This window comes from Erpetoichthys calabaricus, chromosome 13 (assembly GCF_900747795.2).
Source record: "Erpetoichthys calabaricus chromosome 13, fErpCal1.3, whole genome shotgun sequence".
Classification (NCBI taxonomy): Eukaryota; Metazoa; Chordata; class Cladistia; order Polypteriformes; family Polypteridae; genus Erpetoichthys; species Erpetoichthys calabaricus.
Window position 1 is genome coordinate 53,833,059 of NC_041406.2, and position 22,064 is coordinate 53,855,122.

Consider the following 22,064-nt stretch of genomic DNA (forward strand, 5'->3'; position numbering starts at 1 on the left):
AAAAATTATCATGACTGACTTACTTTTTCCACTGTGCAGTATTAAAACAAAAACAAAGTATTTTTGCAGGTACATATACAATAGTGTATGATTTGTCATGTTGTTCTTGGGAGTTGGGACTGTGGATAAAGTTGTCTGTCAGCCTGTGGCTTTGATGTTTTTATTACTTTTCAGGAATTTCTTTTTTTTAAGAAGAGTTATTGAAGAGCAAATAGGTGACTGTGAGAGTAATGCTGCAAAATGAAGTTGTGCCTTTGTTTTAGGCAGTTGCTTGTATAAGCTGCTTGAAAAGAAAAAGGCCACAGAGACACTTTTAATTTGCAAAAGTCATCAGTAAGTGATGACATTGTCCAATTTCATAGCCAGACTCACTTTTGCCATGAAATGGTATAATAACCTGTAGCCATGTCATTTTTAATTGTTACTGTAAAACTCACATTCTTTAAATAAACATAAAAATCAGCTAGATGGTTTCCTGTGGCCGTCTTTTATACTATTTACTGCATGCAATATAGAAACTCTATTGAAAATAGTCGACTGTGTGAAACAATATACACTTCTGAATGTGCCAGTATAGGAAGCTTTTTCTGTTCTGAATTTGCAAAAATATTAACCACAAATTGTACCATGACTGATATAAATGTTTGTTATAATTACAAACAATATATTCAATAATTGTTCTATAAATATAGAATAATATTGACTATTTACCCAAGAGAAAAGAATTGTCTTTTATATTTTGGCAGCAAGGATGCTCTCCCAGTAGAAACTAAGAGTTTTTCCAGGTCACATTTACAGGACAAGCTTGAAAATGTTTTGGATGCATCTACAAAATTAAAAGAGGAAGGTAAAGCTGACTCCACATTTCATATTAAAATGCTGTTTCCTTTTTTCTAGTGTGAAATTAACTTTCACATACTGTTTTCTCTATCAAAACAGCAGTAATACAGTTTGTAAATGTGTTTAAATGTTGTATGTTTCGTAGTGATGATAAAAATCAAGAAAAAAATCAGAAAAAAATACTATGTAAACAAATTGTTTAAAATCAGGTTAATGACACATTTTTTCACATGAAACTGCTGGTTTATTTTTGCAGGAAATTTTAATAGTATTTCATCCAGAAATAATTTTCAAACAAAAGGTAAGACATCACTCTTTTCATGATATACTATACATAAGCACTATTCTTTGCATGAGAAAAAAACAGATGTTACAAAAATATTCACATCATATAATGTTAATTTAGTTAATCCTTCATGATGTTCATTTTGATATCAATAGCTGTACAACATGCTTCACATAAAGGTATTCTTCAGTTAAAACTTTGAATATTTTTTTTCTTCTACCTGTGTTGTGATTCATTCATTTTTGCCAGCATGGCATTTCTGATTTTAAATCCTACTCCTTGTTCTGTCTACATGGAACAAGTGTGTTCTGTCTAAAATTGTGTGGAGTCTCAAGCAGATAAATAACTGAGTGGTGGATGAGTTGATTATTTACGTTTTGATTTAAAGGCATCATCTAAGTGATACTGGTTAAATTACTGATGAAGAAACATATCCATCCATCTATCCTTTATACACACTGCTCAACTAGTTCTGGGTTATAGGACATTTGTATTTATACCAACAGCAGTGGGAGCAAAAGGGGAACTAACTTTACATAAGGTGCAAATCCATCACAGGACACACACATACACAAAGTTTAGAATCACCAGTTTATTTAATAAAGATGAAATGGGATAGAGGCCAGAATAACTGACAAAAAAAACAAAAAAAAACAGACACATGAAAAATATCTTGATGTCAGAGATCACTTGTGTGCAAATAGTGTAGAAACAGGAGGAACATGCAGACTTTACAGAGTGCTCAGGGTGCAATTAAATCTCAGGTTTCTGTTTCACTGTTCTGCACTCTGAATGTCTGCTTACTCAAAGGAGGACAGCATGATGCAGTCAATAGCGTTGCCATTCCTTAACTTGCCTCCAGAACTTGTGCTCATACCCCAGGCCTTGGTTTGGTGGAATCTAAACATCTTTTTGATCTATGTGTGCATGGAGTTTGTGTTTTTCTCATTCCAAAGACAATCACATGTATTCCCTAATCTGAACTGGCTGAGGATGAGTTAATGGAGGTGTATTTGTGAGTCTGAGTGTGCCCTGTAGCTTACTGGCATTCCATTTAGGGGTAGGTCCTAGTGCCTCATAATATTAGGATAAATTCTATGTTCCTAAAGCCATATAATGGAAGGCATTGGTACAGGTAATGGATGGAAGTTTACAAAACTAAACAAGCAACTGCATTATTCCTTTCATCACATGCATATCTTAAGTGAATTGTGCACTGTATTCTGTAGATAAAAGTTACAACTTAACATGCACAGTAGCTGTCTTGACAGTTAATTTACATGAAGGGAAAAGTGTGCTAATTAAACCAAAGAGACCAATATAGACAAGAAATAGGAAAAAGTCATTTTTGGGAGGCAGGATCAATATGTTGATTTCCTACTTTCAAAGGATTGCTTACGGATTGTTTCTAAGATACATTCTAATGAGAAAAAAAATCACATTTATATTAATGATTTCTAAAATAATGAATTATTAATGTACATGATTTACTTAAAAAAGCTCTGTTTTACTGTAGATTTAAAGTGACAAGGTGAATACATTTGAGTGTTATTAAACTGCAGTCAAAGCAAGCATTTTCAAAATTGTCCATGGTAAGCAGACATGTAATTTTTGAAGAATAAAAATGCATGTTTAACAAGTTCAGAGTTTTTATTTTGTATTAAATTTCCTTTAATTATGGCCAATTAAAACAAATACTTTTCTATACATCTTTGTTCATCCCTCTGTTAGCCACTTCTCCCTAGTGACAATCTATGTCCTAGCTGCAGGCATAGGAGGAGGAGGAGGGGGAGGAAGATGAGACCCAGGCATGATTTATATAGCAGTGCGGCACTAACTAACCCAGGCATCTTTCTGTGTTTGAATACAGGAAACTCTTCATGTTATAACTTGTGAAACAACATTTTGAAAATACAATGGGAAGTGAACACATAACTGCATATGTTCACTGCTGAACTTTAAACACTGATAAATATCAAAATTATTTGCCATTCCTTTCTTAACAGCTAACATACATTGTATCCCATTTTTTTGCACACACTTAAAGATGTTAGGGATATGTTTTAAACAATGGGGCTTGGGGTAGTCAAAATATTTTTAACCTGACCTATTAATAGAAACACAACCAAAACCAAATAAGTTATCCCTGTGAGCACTAATGCACTTATTATAACGTTCACAAAGCTTTTCTTTGCCATGGAAATAAAACATTTTGCCGCATTTGTGGACTTGATGTTTTCTTCAGTGATCCTGCATGTCTCACAAAGACAGCCCTTCTGATTGGGAAACAGATGATAGTCACACAAGTCTCAAACGAGTGTTCACAATGCAGTCTTTGCCAACCATACTGTGCGAGAAGGGGCAGTGTCACAAAGCAGAAGAGAGATGACTGTCATACTTGCATTTCCTTGATTGACTGACACAAAAGCCAAAAAAATTCAATGTAACACTAAATGATTTTGTGGGTCTTTTATTGCAACCAATATGGACTACACTAACAACATCGTAAAAATTATCCACAAAATCTTGCCAGAAATGGATTAGAACTTGAGGTCCTTGGGTACTGGTGAATCACCCAACATGTGGAGACTTTGTTGTTGTTTTTTTTTTTTTTTTAAATGAAGAATGGATTCGACCAATCCATAACTAATATATAGTGTCTGCTATCATACACACCATCACTCTTTAATTATCCATTATGAGTCATTTCATCCTGAGAGCATTTTCTTCAGTCAGCAATGTCAAAGGCCAACCAGACCTTGGTTCATTTTCGAAAGACTTTCTGCCATGTCAGAATACTGCATCCTATGTCTTGAACAGAGATTTATGAAGTGGCTGTTCTGGTACATCTTAACTCACTGTCTCACAAGTATATTCTCTACAATTAAAAAAATTAATGAAAACACAACATTGTAGTTGATTCTGCAGTTCTTGGTACACATGCTGACATTTTTTTCTGAAGAAGCATATGTTATAACCCACAAATGCTAGAAGTTGTAATTCACATATTTTAGCGCACAAGAGCTCATTTTTGACCATTCACTGCACCATCATATGCTCCTTTTGGGTTTGGGCTCAAAGGTTTTTGATCATCCTTTAAGCATTAAATCAAACCTGACTTCAACTGTATGCTCTGTTCACCTAAAATTACATTTCAGTATATTTACTAATGAGTCACTTCTATAACTTTACTTTCTGCAACATGTTAAACTACTTTCAATTGTATAAATCCACAATATTTCTTGGAAAAATCTGTAAAGCGGCAGCTTACAACACACAAGATGAAGACCTGCAATCACCATACTTTGTAACCGTGCCAATGTGCATTAATTTATTTCACTATAACGTCATAGAATGGCAATTGGCATTAAAATAACATTTACCTAAAATGAAGCTTGAGCAACTGACATACGACTTACTTATAACTTCTCACAACCAGGCAAATGTTTTGGCTGTAAATATAATTTGAAAATGGACAATGCAACAGAAATATTGTAGAGTGGAATTTCCTTTTTCAAAAAGTTATATGGTCCAATTTTATGACACAAGTTGTGCTGATTTCAGTGATAACCTGGCTGCAAATCACACAATAAATGTCAGATTTAGTACAGGAACATAATGTGGTATTTTCATTTTAGGAATAGCATTTATTTTATAAATCTGAACATTTTTTAATATTGCTATTCTCTGTTTTACTTACAATTATAAATTAAATTATAGTGTAAAACAGTTTAGGGTGCTCAGGATAGAAACAATCAGATAAAGTCCATATTTCGCTAATAGCTGCAAAGTAGATTTAATCTTTTACATAATTCTGTTAGCAGCACACAATATTATGATTGTACATTGTACAGTTAAAGATTACAATAAAGTACTAAACAGACTGATTACTGTAATACACGTACACATTCAAATAAAAAAATACAATGTTCAAATAAAAGAGCAGTACATCAAAAGGAGTTACATAAAAAATTCAGTTAGAATATAACATTATAATACCCTAGTGCATGACTAAATTTAAAAAAAGATATAGCACATGAAAAATTGATATATTTTGGTAGAGCCATCACTGCTACCAGTCAAAGTCTGTGTCAAGTATAGCGCTGCCATTGGTATCACATGGAAAAGCATGAACTCTTGAAACTTGTAAATGAAAGAACATGCTTTAAAATACCAGAATAAAATGTCAGATATTCAGTAATGTTATGGAAGAGTACCTGGGAGGAAAAGCCACAAAGTTCAAAGACCTCTTGCTGATAGTACTGTAACATAGTTTTGGATCAGTAAGAAGGTCAGTGTAAGAAGATGCTAATAGTCCTCACTGGACTTAACATGTCTGCTTAGTAGTGAAACATTTGAACAAAGATTTATCTGTCAGTAACAATGTTTTTTTTGTAATTACATCCTAAAGGGACTATAGTAAGAAACTGAATGTCCATAGCATACATCATCACTTTCTGAAAATGTGCATGCCTGTTCAGGGTAATAGGGACTCTAAGCCTTTCCACCATGTCTCGAAACAGGAGAAGCTCCAAGGCTGTAAGAGATGTCAGCCATTCCCATAAAAAACTAAGCCAACCAATCAACATAACATGTACATCTTTGGGATATGGGAAGAAATTAGAAAATGGGGCAAACCTTTGAGATCCTGGGAACAACTAATTACTAGAACAACAACAAAAAAGAAAAATGTGTTTTACTCAAAAAGCAAGATTCCTTCTATGTTTTGAGAGACTGCTGCTTCACATGTTCATAATGTTTACTAGAAAACTCTTCTGGTGAATGTAAGACTTCAGGTAACAAGCAAAAAGGTTTATGTGCACACCCCATATAAGATACCTGAACTGCATTCTGAAATCAGTAAATTTTAGTTCACTTGACAATTTATTTTTACAGTCATTTCACTAGTTCATTATTTGACACAGAAAACTGAAAGATAACAATTATTTATTCACAATTAATAATGCACTGAATACAGAATGACTACTCAAGAACTACAGGAATTTAATAACTATAGAAGTTTCCAGTTTCACAGTTGGCTTCTTTGTAACAAATTAAAAGATACCAAGATTGGAAACTGCTCCAAACATTCATATCAAATTATTGATTAAACACATAATAGAGATTATGTGTTTTGCACTAATGCATTTTTTGTAATGATGTAGTTTTGCCATTAAATAGCCAGTGATTATCTATATAATACAAGTACTTCATGATATTAGTCAATCCCCAAACCATATATGTATATATAATTTAATGCTGGAATAATTTTAAATGTCATAACTTGTACAGTTAGAAATAGAAAACACATAATGAAAAAAAAACACCTGAAAATAGTATTTAAGTAGCCAAGAACCAGGAAACAATGCAATAACAATTCTCTTTATGTATTCAAGAGGAATTATAAAATGTATTGCTTTAAAAGGATCATTAACGGTCATCTGTAATCTGTTTGAATGTACTGACAAAATCAGCAGAAATGGTACAACAAACAGAAAAATCTGGGCTTTTTAATGTGACTTAAATTTTAACATTAAAATATTTACAATCAGCATATTATAAACAGTTTTTGTTTCTCATAACATGTTGACGAGCAAGTAATGATAATGTAATATTCAATAAAAACGGAATCCTTGGCAACAAACATGATAGATAGAAAATGCGTATTTCACTGATAGAAAACAATCAAAACATAGCAGACAAAAGATGATTTAATGGACAATGTATACTATAAGTGATAAATAAGATAAGAACAATGACCAAAAAAAATCACAACTTATTGCAAATAATGCAAATCACATGAGATTATACAAGAGAAATTTGCTTAGCCTCTTTGTGAAGCAAAGCAAGTATGCTTGCATTTAAATAAAACAATCAAAATTCATGTATACTACCTGTAATATTTAAACTTATCTTTAATTATGCATTTCCAGTTGAAAATATCCTGCCACATTCCTCCTTACTTTCAAAACTTCAGTTTGCTACATTTGCTAATTATTCACGGTGTGCCTAACATAACATATTGTAAATGAAAGTTTCACCTCTATTGTTCTTCTTAAATGAAATCTGTCATTCACCTTATTTGCCAAACTATTATGGTCCACATTTTGCCATCTTTATTTTTTGATTACAATAAATTATATAAGTTTATATATGCTTTATGCACAGGATTTAAATTGTAGATCTTCTTAGCACATTTTTCTTCAGCATATCTAACAGTAAAAAAAGCAAATATCAAGTCAAATACATAAGTATGAAAAATAGAATGGTGCTATTTTTGCACTAAACACTACTTTTTACTACAGCCGTAACAGCATATGGGCTTAATTGAAATCTTTACTTAATTTCTAAGAGTAAACAAATGATATACATTGTAAAAATACAAATCTTAAATAGTTTTAAAGAGAAGAGTATAAGAAATACAAAGATGAGAACACAAATTGAAACAATTTGAACAATTATTTTAAAAGCAGAAATTAAACATCATTGAGCTGTCTGTGATGCTTTACTTGTTCTATTCTTTAAATCAGAACATCTACATCTGAGGCAGGTGTATAAATTATATATATACGAGTGGTAAGTTGACATCTTAGTGATGGTATGTCTTAATCAACAAATAATTTTTAAGTTCCTTTCAGACAGCCTTGGTATCACAGTTCCTCCTAACCCATTAACAGCTGTGGTCGGTGTTCTTCCAGACGGACTTGAAGTGGAGAAGGACAAGCAAACGGTGATTGCATTCACTACACTTTTGGCACACAGACTTATTTTGTTAAATTGGAAGAATCCTAACTCTCCTCTGATAAGTCAGTGGGAAACCGATGTTTTATATTATTTGAAATTGGAAAAAATAAAATTCTCAGTTAGAGGATCTGTACAAAATTTTTTCAAAACCTGGCAGGATCTAATCAATATTATTTTAGAATAAGAGAAATAACTATTACCACATTTAATTCCCTTCTCCATTTCTTATTCACCTATATATTTATTTCTCCCTTTCTTTTGTTTATTGTTGCCTTATTAAAAAGCCCTAAGCAATTCTCCTTTGGCTAAGCTCTCCTTCTCAGGGGTGGGGTTTGATTTGTCTTCAATTTTGTTTGGTTATAAATTAATCTATTTGTATGGAATGATTACAATAAAAATTAATAAAAAAAAACAAACTAATTTTTATTATGAAGAACAAATTTCACAAGGATTTATTGTGAAGAAAAACTTACATATGCAAAAGGAACAACAGACAATAGTAGTATGGATTAGAAATAAAGGTGTGAAATATTTTTATTTTCAGCATTTTGTAAAACATTCTGCAAACATCCTAATAAAATATTAGATACTTACAGTATGTTAAACAGACATTAACCAGTAGAAAACCCTAAAAGTGAAATGCCTTTTTTTGATTTATAAGGACGATTTACAATATATGTATCAGGTTATCCTGTATAGAGATGTCCTAACTGAAACTTAAATGGTAAAATTTATTCTATTTAGAATTTACTTTTGAACATAAACTTCAGTAAAAAAGTTCTATTTACAAATCTTTGACAACAAATTCATTTAAATTATTTCAATTTTCTCACACAACCATTTTGTCCAGAAATACCAGTAGTTTTTAATATATTAAATATTATGTCTACATAAACCTATTGCTTAAACATTAATAATTTAACTTTTACAGTAGAATACTGAACCCTTGCTGCTGTTTAATGTGTAATGTTAAAGTTATATGTTAAACTTGAGCGATATAAAATTAAGTTCACATGACAAGGATCATGTAAAGACACAATACACTGTATATAATTCTGTTGTCTAAACAACATTACAATAGATAAAAAGGCAGAATGTAAAAAAAGATAGAGATATTGTATTATTATGTTTATATTCATAAAGTGAAGTAAAATATAAAAAAATATTATGATCCATAACATCCTGTACTGAAAACTTAATTATAACAGCTTATTTAAAGAGGCAAAGAATTAATAAAAAAAATGCACCTTTTTACGACAACAGAAACATACTACAAGTCATAACATATCAGAATAAAAACAATTAGCTGGAATATTTTCTTCTTATATACCTCAGAAAATACTGAAGTCTCTATTAATTTACAACTTCTAGATTCCACATATTGAATAGAAGAATTGTAAAGCTGCTAAAGCTACTATAGATAATGGGCCTTTTGAAAATTAAAATTTATACCTGCTGCTTTTCAAAGTTTACTTTGTGATGTGCTGGTGCTCACAGATGCCCAAATAGTTAAGGAATGCTCCTGATGATACTTTTTTTAGCTGAGGATTCCTCTTGTTCAGAACAAATTAACAACAGCGAAAGTGTATAAAAGCTGTAATATATTTAGTACAGCATGAACAATACAGTAAACATGGACATACACTTTACACAATCTTTAACAGTGATTTACTTTTAAGTTAACTAAAATAGCGTGAAATCTTCTATTAATATAGTTATCAGTTTTATTTTTCAAATAAATATTACATTAAATGTAACTACCTACAAATGATTGGTCACACACAAAAAAAAGAATAATATAAAAACTTTAAGCAAATATGAAATAGGAGGAAAGGCATAACTAAATCCTGAAAAACAAAAACTCATGTGGATAAAGGCATGCTAGCAACTTGTAAGAACTGTAAGTACCAGAAAAAAGGACTATTATGTTTTAGGTATCACTACTATTGATTACCATAACGATTTAAGTTTTCTATGTTATTTATAAATATCTTACAAGAAGAAAATAAAGGCAAACAAAACAAAGACACAATATGTTAAAATATTATTTTTATTTATTTATCAAAGTAAACATAAAAAATCTACACTGGACTATGACTGCACATAATATTGTACAATACTTACATAAGTATAATTTCCTACGCCTTTTTTATTATTTACAATTTGTGAAACAAATATTTTAGTTAGATAATTGTGTAATAGGCAATGGCTAGAAGATGTAAATACTGCAGATTTTATATATTAATACCTTTTGTACTTCTCTTCTGCAGCATTCAACATCATTTTATATTTTATATATAATTTGTGATGTGAAAAAGAAAACAAACATGTCACATTTAAAAATAGTACCTGTAGCTTAAAACCTAGTCAAATGTTTCCCTGAAAGTGCAAATAAAGCATGCCAAATAAAATGAGTCACCAAAATGAAATCTATTCTTTACAACTAAGTTTAGTACAATAAAATTAAGTCATATCCCAATGACATACAGTGAACACACCGACTCTGGTAAAATGAATATGTCATTTAGAAAGGCATCACTAAAGTATTATAGAGTTTAAAAAAGAATCTTAAGTGGGATTGCTAAAGTCATTCTAATACAGGAAATAAAAAATCACTTTTTTACAAAATGCTTCCATCGTTACATAAATATATTTTTCTTAGAAACTATACAAAGAACAATTATTAACTGATGTCCAGATCTGATTGTTTTATTTAGTTAGCAGGAACTATGTTTTGAAAGAAAATATACATTAAAAAGAAATCACCCAGGAATGTTTATTTCAATATTGTAAATTGTTAGAATAGTTGTATGATGTCACTTACTGATGATGTAGAGTTCAAAAATAAAATGTGATGTACAGCTTCAGTAAAATTCATGTTTAATGCAGATTTTAACTGTTAAACTGTTGAAGTTTATAAAGTAAAATATATATTTTCAAGACACTTCAATGGAATAAAAACAAAATATGCATGTTAATAGCTTTAATTATAGGTAGACTGTTGCAAATTAAGTATTCATTATTAGCAAATTTTGGACATATTTAGCATGCTGTCTCTGTTTCTGTCCTGAACATGTGTAACATTTTAAACCATTACAAGTTTAGTAGCTCAATTAAAAAATATAACTTTCATACAAATAGAATAATTTGATCAGCTTTTACACATCTGCATTGGTATTGCATAACTTTCCACATGAGGTGTACTACAATTAAAATTTTTAAATTGCTAAAGAAAATATATACATCATATTTTAATCCAATTGATTTCTTCACAATCAACTTATAAATGAAAATTAATTAATTAAATATATCAACAACACTATACTGTATATGTAATGTCAAACAGAAAAGGGTTACATTATAACTGTCATTTCTTGATCACAGAGAACTGGCAAGAAATGCAAGTCTTTACAAAAAAATGAAATAAACAGCATCACTACCTATTATAAATGAAATGTAGGCATTATTTAGAAATACAGATGAATGCATTACATAAATACAAACTATACAAATTGGAATTAACAGAATCAATTGTGAAAATTTCTTAAGATTTACAGAACTAGTGACTGCTGGAGATGAGACACAAGTGCCATATTTTTTTGCTGCATAAGTAAGTTATTTTCAAACTTGTATAATAGTAAATAAACTTTGTTTCTGGCATTTTCTAATTTAATAAAAATCAGGTATGGTTTATAAAAAGTGTTATATTTAATACAAAATTACAAAAAAAAAGTTTAAAAAATGTAGGATTTACAAGATCAGTGTCTGTTGTAAACCTAAAACATTCTAAATAGTTTTTTTAAGTGCCAATCAACATATTTTGATATGTTTCTAGCAAAATATATCTAGATAATCTTCTTTAATGAGTAAGTACCATGCATATTTGAGAAATTGTATTATAAGTTAAAATAACATAATAGGTCAAAGAGATTTAAAAGTTTAGAAATTGAGGACAAAAAAGACTAATTATGTTTTTAATAACTACATAATCTGTCTTTTTTAATAAGCTGGCATCAGTACCAACAACAAATATACTGTACAGTAATTATTTATTTTTATATATTTTACATGCTTTTACTTTAAAAGTCCAAAAAAAGAATCTACATAAAATGCAAATGTTTTCTTATCTAAAAATCACTAACAAAAAATACAATTTTTTGGGCATAAAGATAATCTAAACTTTTCAAGTTGGTGGTTCACTTTGAAAAGAATAAATAAAACTATAAGATCGGCCAATTTTTATTATATATATTTTTTATGTAATTTTCTTGTCCTCTACATTATGCAACTATATAGGATTCACGTCAGCATTTACAGATAAAAAGAACCACCCCGTGTTTCCTGTAACCACTCAGCCATGAAACCATCTAACCGTTTTTCAAGAAGGACCATCAATGACTAGCCATTTCAATAAAATTTGTCATATTTTTGATACACAATTACCATTTTCTGAAACATTTCAATTTCTTGCCATAGATATCCTAGCTAAGCAAAACCTTACGTAACAGCGAAAGCTATAATATTAGTCATAGTGAAACAGTTCCAAGTTGTCTTTACTTACTCAAATTGCTCAGACAAATCGTGACCCGTTTTCCAAATGTTTTGCTGTGTTTAATTCATCAGATGTCTATGAATAACTAAACGTATTGTTCTATTTTAAATTGTGTTATCCTCCAACTATTGTGAAAACAACGGTTTTACCGTAAGGTAACACGATAGTAAAATCGCCATGTTAACTTAACACCAGCGGATATATCACATTTTGTAATTTCAGAGCTGCACATTAATAGCGTGGGAATGTATTTTTGATTATGCTCTGAACGAACCGTTGGAGATCAATTATTACATGCACTAATTGCAATTTACAAAGTTGTAATGGTCAGATTAAGTGAACTTTTGAAAGCACAGTTCATGAAGTAAAAAATGTATTTTCCTTCTAATACAAAACGTGTGGTATAAAACGGTAAAATGAATGTATTTTCCTTCTAACGAATTTTACATTTTTTGACAGCGTGAAACGTAACAGTCTTTCAAATTATGAACTAAAACGTTAAATCGAGTAAGAAACCAACAGTGCACAAAAGAATAGACGATGGTAAACAAACTTAAAATTAACACACGCGCACATCTGTAGCTCTCTCCCTCAGTGCACAGTAAAGAATAACCGTACTGCACACGTTTATCAACAATTGTACAGTATACCCAAATTATTCAAAGCTCGAACACAAATGTGCCCCCCGTGTGTTGGATAGGGAGCCTCACTCACCGACACCCGCACTGGCTTGTTTGAACAATCTAAAGCATTTAATTATTTAACAAAGTCGGCACGACAGTAATGAAGTGTTTATTTAAAGCATTTGATTATGTATGTTTACACAACTGATAATACTGTATGTAAGCTCAACCCACAATACACTTTAAATATAAACTTAAGGAGATCGTATTGTAAAAGAATAATAATTAAAAGAAAAACTTGGAAAAAGCAGGTCACTTACTCAAAAACAAACCGACTGTAATTAAAAAGGACACAACAAATGCAGGATTGCAACACTTACATTCCATCTCCTCGCCCCCTCCCCAAAAGACTAATTATTACCTTTAAAAATGAATCCTTTTTATATACATGTGAACTAGGTAGAGTGGTAAATAGTGGCGGAAAACATAAACTCGTATGACCCACTAACCATTTTTAATGGTGTATTTTTCTGTTAATGTGAGACGCCGGACATGAGGCGGGATGTGTGATGCACACGGCTTCCTTCCAGTCTGCCCCTATACAATATGGCTATGGGCGCTCTTTTCCTATGGACTGAATAAGTGGGTGGGGGCACTTTGTCTCTTCAATCTACAAATCTACGAAATGTTGCTTTGTTTTCGAAAATAAATCTTTTTTTTTTACCTGATTGCCGAGAGCAGTATGTGTCTCTACAATTATCTGTTACATTCTTGCTTTTATTGCTAGCTGTTTTCAACAAAAGGATCGAAACAAAGTAATTTTATTTCAGACACATAACGTCTTTCATTTAGTTGCTGTTCGTTTCACTTCTTACATTTTTATGAACACATGGTGAAAAATATATTGAAAAAGTCTAAAATCACAATTATACTATAAAATCATAAGCTGTAGGGTGTTTGATTGCTTTCACCTTCCGAGAACATGCAACACGATGTTCATACGGTAGTGGAATTTCGATTTTTTATCTTTTTGTTAATAAATAAATCAGTTTATTTTAAAGCCTGTTTGGATTTTATATCTGAATAAACTGAATGAACTTCGACATGATGTGTTAGTCGTGTATTTGGTTAATCCTGGCGTTTCTGTACGGCTTTTGTTGTCACATACACGTTCACTCATTACATCGAAAATAATCACCAGATCGCTTCCATTTCTTCAGGGTGTTTCACACGCTGTACATAAACAGCTCTATATATTCTACATTCACTTATTTCAACAATATATAAACAATTCGTAATGAGGGCTTCCGTAAACTAACTTTTGAAACACTCTGTTATTAAAAAAAGGCAAAACCACAAGTGATGCTTACTGTTCCTATAAAATAATGTAGCATATAGAATACCTGACTTCACAGACATTAAGATAAGGACGCACGCAAATACACGCCCACGCCCCCTCCCCCTCCCTGTGTCTATATGTACCGCAAGTCTTTTCGCGCCCTAAAACGTTAAGAAAGGAATGTTGCAAAGGAGCCAATGAATGGACGTGAGCGTTCTATTGCGAGCAGGGGGCCCCCAAGAGGTCGGGATTGGTCCAGCTTCATTCACCAATCACAGAGCTCTAGGTAGTAAACGATGCAAAGAAATAGTAGTGTGCGTCCCGCCCCCTCGTGCTGCCTTTGTTGCTGGTACGGCGTGGAGGGTCCATCTGGTTTGCAGTGCTTGTGTGTTAAATTCAAACTGGTAAGTAAACAACAGCTGCAACAAGAACGGAAGCCTAATCGGTTTGATTCTGTTGTTGAATGAAGTAATACTCGTGAAAAGCACAAAGAGGCAACATGAGCGGTAGGTTTGATTACAAAAAAATGTCCCATCATACCCATATAACAAAGCAGTTGCATTTTGTTTGGTGAAAATGTGCTGTTTGAATTCAGAGTACTTCAATTGTGTTAAAAATGTCCAGTATGTGACAAAATTAAGAAAAGTGAACACGCATGAATCAAAACATTTATCAAGTGGCATTGTGCTTACGTGTTTTAAAGTAGATGGCTGTATGAGTTTTCAGTAACTCCAATTGCTATGACCATACTGATATCAAAAGGTGAAAATTGTTGACATGAAATATTTTATAAAATGTCAGCGATAAAATACGAGGCCATCTTTGAAATGTTAAGATGACTTTACTGAAATTCATATAAAATATACAATTACAAAATATTGAATGCTAATTTCTATTCCATTGCATTTCCACAATTACCAAGTCTTTTACATTTAAAGTACAGTTTATTTAAATTTTACTATTAAAAACTTGCATTGAAAAATTTAACTATTTCATTATAGCAAATTGCATAACTTGCAATGTATCATTTACAAAATGCTCAGACTATGCAACTAATATTTCAAGTAAGTGTATTGTCATTTTTTAGTGTTGGAAAAGTTAACATGTAATTTCATTATTCCTAGAAAATGATAATTCAGACACTACTGGCAAATTGATTTAAGTAGTTATTAATACATAATACTTTGAAATGTAAACAATTCATTTGACAAAATGATGAATTAATAATCTAAAATACCCTTACTTCCCTTTCAGCTTTTCAGTAAAAACAGTTTTATGCCATTCTTTGCATAAATTCTGGTCTTTTGTTTGTCCATGGTACTTTCAGCATTGTACAATTTGGTTGCATCTACATTTTTTTTGCTATTTCACTTAAAGAAAGTACAATATAATGATGATTTTCACTGGAAATGAAAATCTATATGTGAACTAAAGCATATCTGGTGTTTCTCATCGTATAAACATTCCTTGAAATGTTACATAGGTTAAAAGGTTTTTATCTAAAAGGTGATTTTAACGATGATCAAATATTAACAATGATGGTGAGTGAATATTAAACATGTAGTAAGAGGCATTTATTGCAACTTCTCTGATTCCACAAACCATTTTCTGTTCAATGTTATGACAATCAAAGCTATGCAAGTGTTTCCACATGCTAGAGTCTCTGAATCATTACATTTTAACATATTCAATTTTCCTTTTGACTTTTTTGTTAAATAATCCTGATATTTCATTCATAGTCATGAACGTAAAACCCAAAATAATTTAATGTAAAATCTTAATATCTTTTCAGTATATTTTACACTCCATCCAAAGTAAGTAATATATGAGCTTCTAGGTGAGTTAATTTATCTAAGGAAGAAGTCACATTTAATCAATAATTTTAGGAATGTTCCCATGCCTGTTGTTCTTTGTTTGGTCTTGTTTTCAGGTCTGTTTAAAGAATCTTGCATTTTCTTTCTGTACAACAGTTTTAATATTAATTGTCTTACTTGCAAGCTGAATATGTGATTATAATCTTGTTATGGTGCATACTGTTAAAATGTCATATACATAACAAAAAGTTTTTCCCAAATGTCCAATGTCTTTTACTGTAAACTTAATAAACTCAACACTACAGTCAAGTGTGAACTATAATTATATTGTCTTTGGCTAGACCTGCAACATTACTAAAAGTCTCTCTTATTTTTCCCAGAAGTGTGGAAATGGTTACTGTTATAATTGCTTGGGACAACTTTCACAGTGTGTCATGGCAGATCACGTGATTACTTTCAGCAGCCAAATTTTTAGAGTGTATAAGTCACAGGAGCACATGACTCTGACAAGGTGGTTCAGGCAGCACTCAAGGGTCCTTTGAAAGAAGAAAAACATCTTTTCATTCTTCTCATTGTAGTATTTTTGTCATACGTTTGCTATTTTCTGTTGAATAGAACACTTAAAAATATTCTGAATTAATATAGTAGTTAAATTCTTTAGCACATTTTCCTGTTTTTGCTCCAAGATATGGTATTGTTGAATGATTCATGCAAGGTTTACACTGGTAGACTTTTTTAGATGAACTCTCTCAATGTTACTGTTTAAATGTTAAGTTTGATTTTCAACTTTGTTATTTTAATTTAGTGTTAACATTTCTGTATTATTATTATTGCTTGCTCTTTCACTGTACACTCTACTATATGCATACAGTTAAAAAGCAGTTATGCAGAAATTTTTCTTGCTTTGGTTTTTCAAGCATTTATAGCTATACATTTACAATTCCAAAGCACATTAGATTGATCTGTATGTTTTATTTTTCTACCCATGATATTATACTCATTGTATGTATACCATTTACCTTATTTGTGCATATAAAGGATATTCATGTTTTCTGTATTGTACTATTAAAGCTTGTGTAGATCAATTTAAAAGATGAATACTATTTAAATTACAGAGAAAAAAGTGTAATGTTCATACACAGTATTCACGCAAAAAACATGCATTACATATGTTGGCTTTTGATAATCAGATAATAGTGGAAATACCACCAATGAGACTGAAACTTTTTTTTCAGTGTATTAATTTAAATTCCACAAAAAATGTACATTAATGTTGTCCTCTAAAGAGTTAATTTTACTATTGTTTTAAAATCCATTAAACATGGCTTGCATAAACTAAACTTTAACCATTTTTAATAATCTTATATTTCAGAATACTTTATACAGATTTATCAGTCAATTTTAAAAATGTTCTGGATGCAGTAAAATATACATTTTTTATTAGGATCAAACTAAAATGTGAAATAATTATATGAATTGCTGTTTTGCTGGAGTACATTTTTTAAGTTCAACTTTAACACTGTGGGAGCTTTTTATATAACCACAACAACAAATAATCTTTACGTAATTTAGCACAATTAAACTGTTTCATTCTCCTTCAACAATACATTTAATGGTAGTTGATTTAGGCCATTATAAACTAAACGTAATATTGCTAAAGCAATCAAATGAATGTGATGACAAGGTTTCAGAAAAGTGTTAGGACTAGTGAAAAAAATCTAAAAGTGCAGTTGTATGATAGACATTTTATAGCAAATCACAGTTTTACAGTCGTATTTTAAATGAACATGTACTAAAACATCTTCATATAGGCTTATCTGTAAATTTAATAACACTATTAGTAAAAATGAAGTTTTGACTAAAGAGCTTTGCTTCATGAAAACTAATTAAGACAATAATAAGAATGATACAAATACGATAATGAAAGTTTAACAAGCTATATAAGTTGGTCACGTTTCAAAGTTTTCTTAGCAACACCTTTTCATATTACATCAAAATACATTTCTAAATGTATTCAATTTTTGTGTGCAGCCCAGTATCCAAAATACATTTGTCAGAAATCACAACCTTCACCAAATGAATTGTATTAAACGTTTTAAGTACTGTACAGTGTATTTAACAAAAATGTGTACATTTAAAGAACTTTTATATAGTGATTTATGCCACCATATCCTGTTTACAAGTTAGGAGTAGAAATATCCTTGCCCCAAAAAATGTTACAAAATGGTGCATGAAGAGAAAACACCGTTTTTTCACTTTAGTAGTAGCAGAGTTTCCGTATTTAGTTCGATTTGAACGCAGTAAGACGAAGATGCACACCGCGCAGTGACAGACCTTTCCTTTGCCAGTATGCTTGTCCATAAGTCTGATATCTAAAACACGTGCACTACACTGAGTGGCTCGTTTTACCCTCTCTGTACTGCGTACCCGCAAGCCAAGCCAATCAACTCCTCCCACTGTTCTCAGTCGCCTCACTTGACGAGAAAGAACCGTATATTACAACAGGGTTAGAAAGCAAGAAGGTTCGCTTTCCTTTTAGTGTCTCATTTGAATATAAGACTTAGAAGTTGTATTAAAATAAAATGGAAAATCATTCATCCTTCTACCTTGTTTGTATAGTATATAATGGGAAAAAACCTAGGTTAATATGGAGACGAACGAAAAAGAGTGGCGGGGGACTTAGTGATCATACAGTTAGCTCGTATACTAAATGAATATGCGTAGACAAGCATACGTGTGTGTACTTAAATTCATATACTGGATAACGGTAATTCATAAAGGCTGCCCGTATCCTGTCACTAAAAGCTTGCAGTTACATTTTACAGAAGCCCCTCTAGACTGACAAATACCACATAGAGATTTTTTTTTCTTTTCATATCCCTGAGCCAATGGGTGCCTCGCCATACAGAGGAACACTCACTCAAATCACATCCAAGTGATGATACCGCAGCGGACTTGAGATCCTTAAAACACTCACGTCACTAGCACAAATCTCCTTCCTTACCCTTACTGACCGTCATCATCATTACTACTATCCACCTCCTCCTCATCATCATCATCCTCCACCTCCTTCTCCTTCCTCAGTCCCCACCCAACTCCCGTGCCATTATCCCCCAATCTGCTACCTAATTGAGGAACTAGAATTTCTCACGTGAGAAGTTGATTTGTAGTTTGAACACGTGGCTCATTCAAAAAAGCCGGAATATTCAAGTGATTTTTTTCCTCTAGATTTTATTTAGGGGCGGTGCCAACATTAACGAAGTGTGACATTTTCACAATTTGCCTGCTACAGGGGTTGGGGAAGAGGGAAAAAACGGAGGGGGGGGCAAAAAGGAAAAAAAAAATAATAATAAAAAAGTAGATTTCCCGTCCTTTTAGACTACACCAGCTATGCTCCGGGTTAGAATGATGTTAGGTTAACTTTTTTTTTTTTTTTTTTTTTTTTTTTTTTGGAGAGAAAACGAAAGGAAGGGAGGGGGGACACCATAGCACTATTCGGTCACACTGACTTAAAGATCGGAGAGAGCGCGCGCCTAACAGCTAATTTTCTGCAAGGGTTGCAGTCTTTTTTTTTTCCCCCCCTCTCTCTCCTTTGATCGGGGTAATCGCCATGAATAAGCTGTATATCGGTAATTTGACGGAAGACGCGAGTCCAGTGGAGTTAGAAAGTCTCTTCAAAGAATGGAAGATCCCTTTCAGCGGCCAGTTTCTTGTTAAAACTGGTTACGCGTTTGTAGACTGCCCAGACGAGAATTGGGCAATGAAGGCCATCGATAAACTCTCAGGTAAGTGCTTCCGAACATTTTGTGGGAGCATCAGGAGAACTAGGGTATTTATCTTTTAAATAAATGGCGATTTAGACTGGGTGGTGGACGTTAGGTTCGCTTAGTTTCGTGTTTGCTATCAAATCCGAGGCCGGGTGCGCGCTGCCAGAAGGCACACTGTCAAACGAAAACGAATCGCGTGCATTTGGTGAGGTCAAGGTACGAGACCTATCTCTTCCGAAATCGACACTCATTTCCTCAGCTACCGGTCCCCGAGCCATCATAACTTGGAGGAATCGCTTCTCGTGTAACGTAGACATGTGAAATCTTTACAAGTACGGCTCCCTCGTAGCTTGCGTGACCACCAATTGTGAGGGCTTATTTTTATTTACGTCTGCCAATACATGTGGCCTGTAGGTTAAATTTGTCATTTGCATAGCACGTTGGTTGTAAATATTAACCCAAACAACCGATTATCAGTTGCAGGACCCCAGTCTGTTGAAAGTACAAGTACATAAAAGAAGCTGATTATATTAGTGTGTCTGCGATGAATTGTATCTTGTTTTGATTAATTAAAATATTCATCCCGATCATGGGCCTCGCATTTGGAGCTCACCTAAATAGTAAATTAACGGCAAATGGCTGTTCCATGCTATGCAGATGCATATACATTATAAATTTAACGTTGGGTGCCCCACCATGTATATATCGCATTTATGCGCAGCGCACTTTGGCGCAGGGAGCGTTTCGTGTCCATGGCCATCGTGCTTGAAAGCCCGTACGGCTTCATGTTGGACCACACGCGCACATCTCGTGCGTCAGGCGCTGCGCTCTCGCTTGCAAAAATCTTTTAAAACTCTGCTCCGCAGGACCATTTGCTTTTGGTTTTACTGAAGTGTGGGACATTGATTTAATGAGCTCCCTCCACCAAAGTCGATAGTTGGGCCTTATATTTTTTTCTTGTTTACAGGTAAAGTGGAGCTTCATGGAAAACTATTAGAAGTGGAGCATTCTGTCCCAAAGAGACAAAGGTAATGTTTGTCCATCATGGAATGTATAGTTGTGTTTTAAGAACGCTCTTTCCAGTGTATATGTGGTTTTCATTTTATTTCTACCTCGCCATTTGTTACTATAAGCTACACACTGGGCCTTGACGACTCCATTAAATAGTATGGTGTTCGTGTGTGTTTTGCCCCCTAGGCCGATGTTAAGAATAGGTCTGGAATCCAAATTTGAACCCAGGATTAATGCTGCTCTGCATTTGTTTTTGCAGCAATGTTTTTAGGCGTTAGCAGGAAGTGGAATGTTTTGCATTAGTGCATGCAGGCACGTGAGCAGATTTCAAAACCATTCTGAATAATATCGGCCGAATCGTGGCAACCACCTTTACAGGCTCGGTGGGGATTTTTTTTTTGACATCTTGCAGCAATCGTCATTTGTTTTGATAGATCACGTTGAGGTGTATTTTTAATTCTACTTTGTAGAGTATCATAGTTTTCATATTTTTTCACATTATAGTTGGTTCCTATTTTATGCATTGATCGTAGTTTGTACGACTGCAGTATTGGAATATGCATCAATAGGTTATGTTGCAAATTTCATTAAACTTATTTAGGAATGGGGATAGAGCGTTTGATGGAACTCAATTCTACCATTTTTCCTCTGACGTGGCATCTTTTTCATTTTTTTTTTTTTTTTTAGTTAAAGCTCGTATTTCAAACACTAAATTCAATAAGATATGCACGTTCTTCTGCTGTTTGTGCGTTTTACGCATGCTTTTAAAACAGGTCAGCAATTTAAGATAATTAAAGAAATACTCTGGCGTAAAGAATGCCCACCGTATTTTTTTTAATAACTACGTTTTTCAAAAATGGAAACTTCGAGAAAAGCAGTATATATTTTGTAAATGGAATTCACAACTGTAAAGTACCTTGCAAATTTCTGTTTTGAACTAGAACCATTTGTTAGTGGTCTTTAAGGTTATTAAACAGTAATTGTGAAATTGAAATGCATCACTCTTGTAATATTTGCAAGTGTATTTTAATCTCTTAATGTTGGTGCAGTCTTTGTGCTTTGCTTAAAATAAAGTATTCTTATTTCTA

The 22,064-nt window shown here is 32.5% G+C and overlaps 1 protein-coding gene across 1 annotated transcript in view; it reads left to right on the top strand.

The window, feature by feature from the left end:
* Positions 1-19,450: 19,450 nt before the first annotated feature.
* The window catches only part of igf2bp3 (insulin-like growth factor 2 mRNA binding protein 3), a 78,184-nt gene continuing 75,570 nt past the window's right edge, over positions 19,451-22,064 (top strand). The window contains exons 1-2 of the mRNA XM_028818282.2: positions 19,451-19,983; positions 20,933-20,993. Coding sequence (XP_028674115.2) covers positions 19,809-19,983; positions 20,933-20,993 — 236 coding nt within the window. The 5' untranslated portion in view covers positions 19,451-19,808. The remainder of the gene's footprint in view (positions 19,984-20,932; positions 20,994-22,064) is intronic.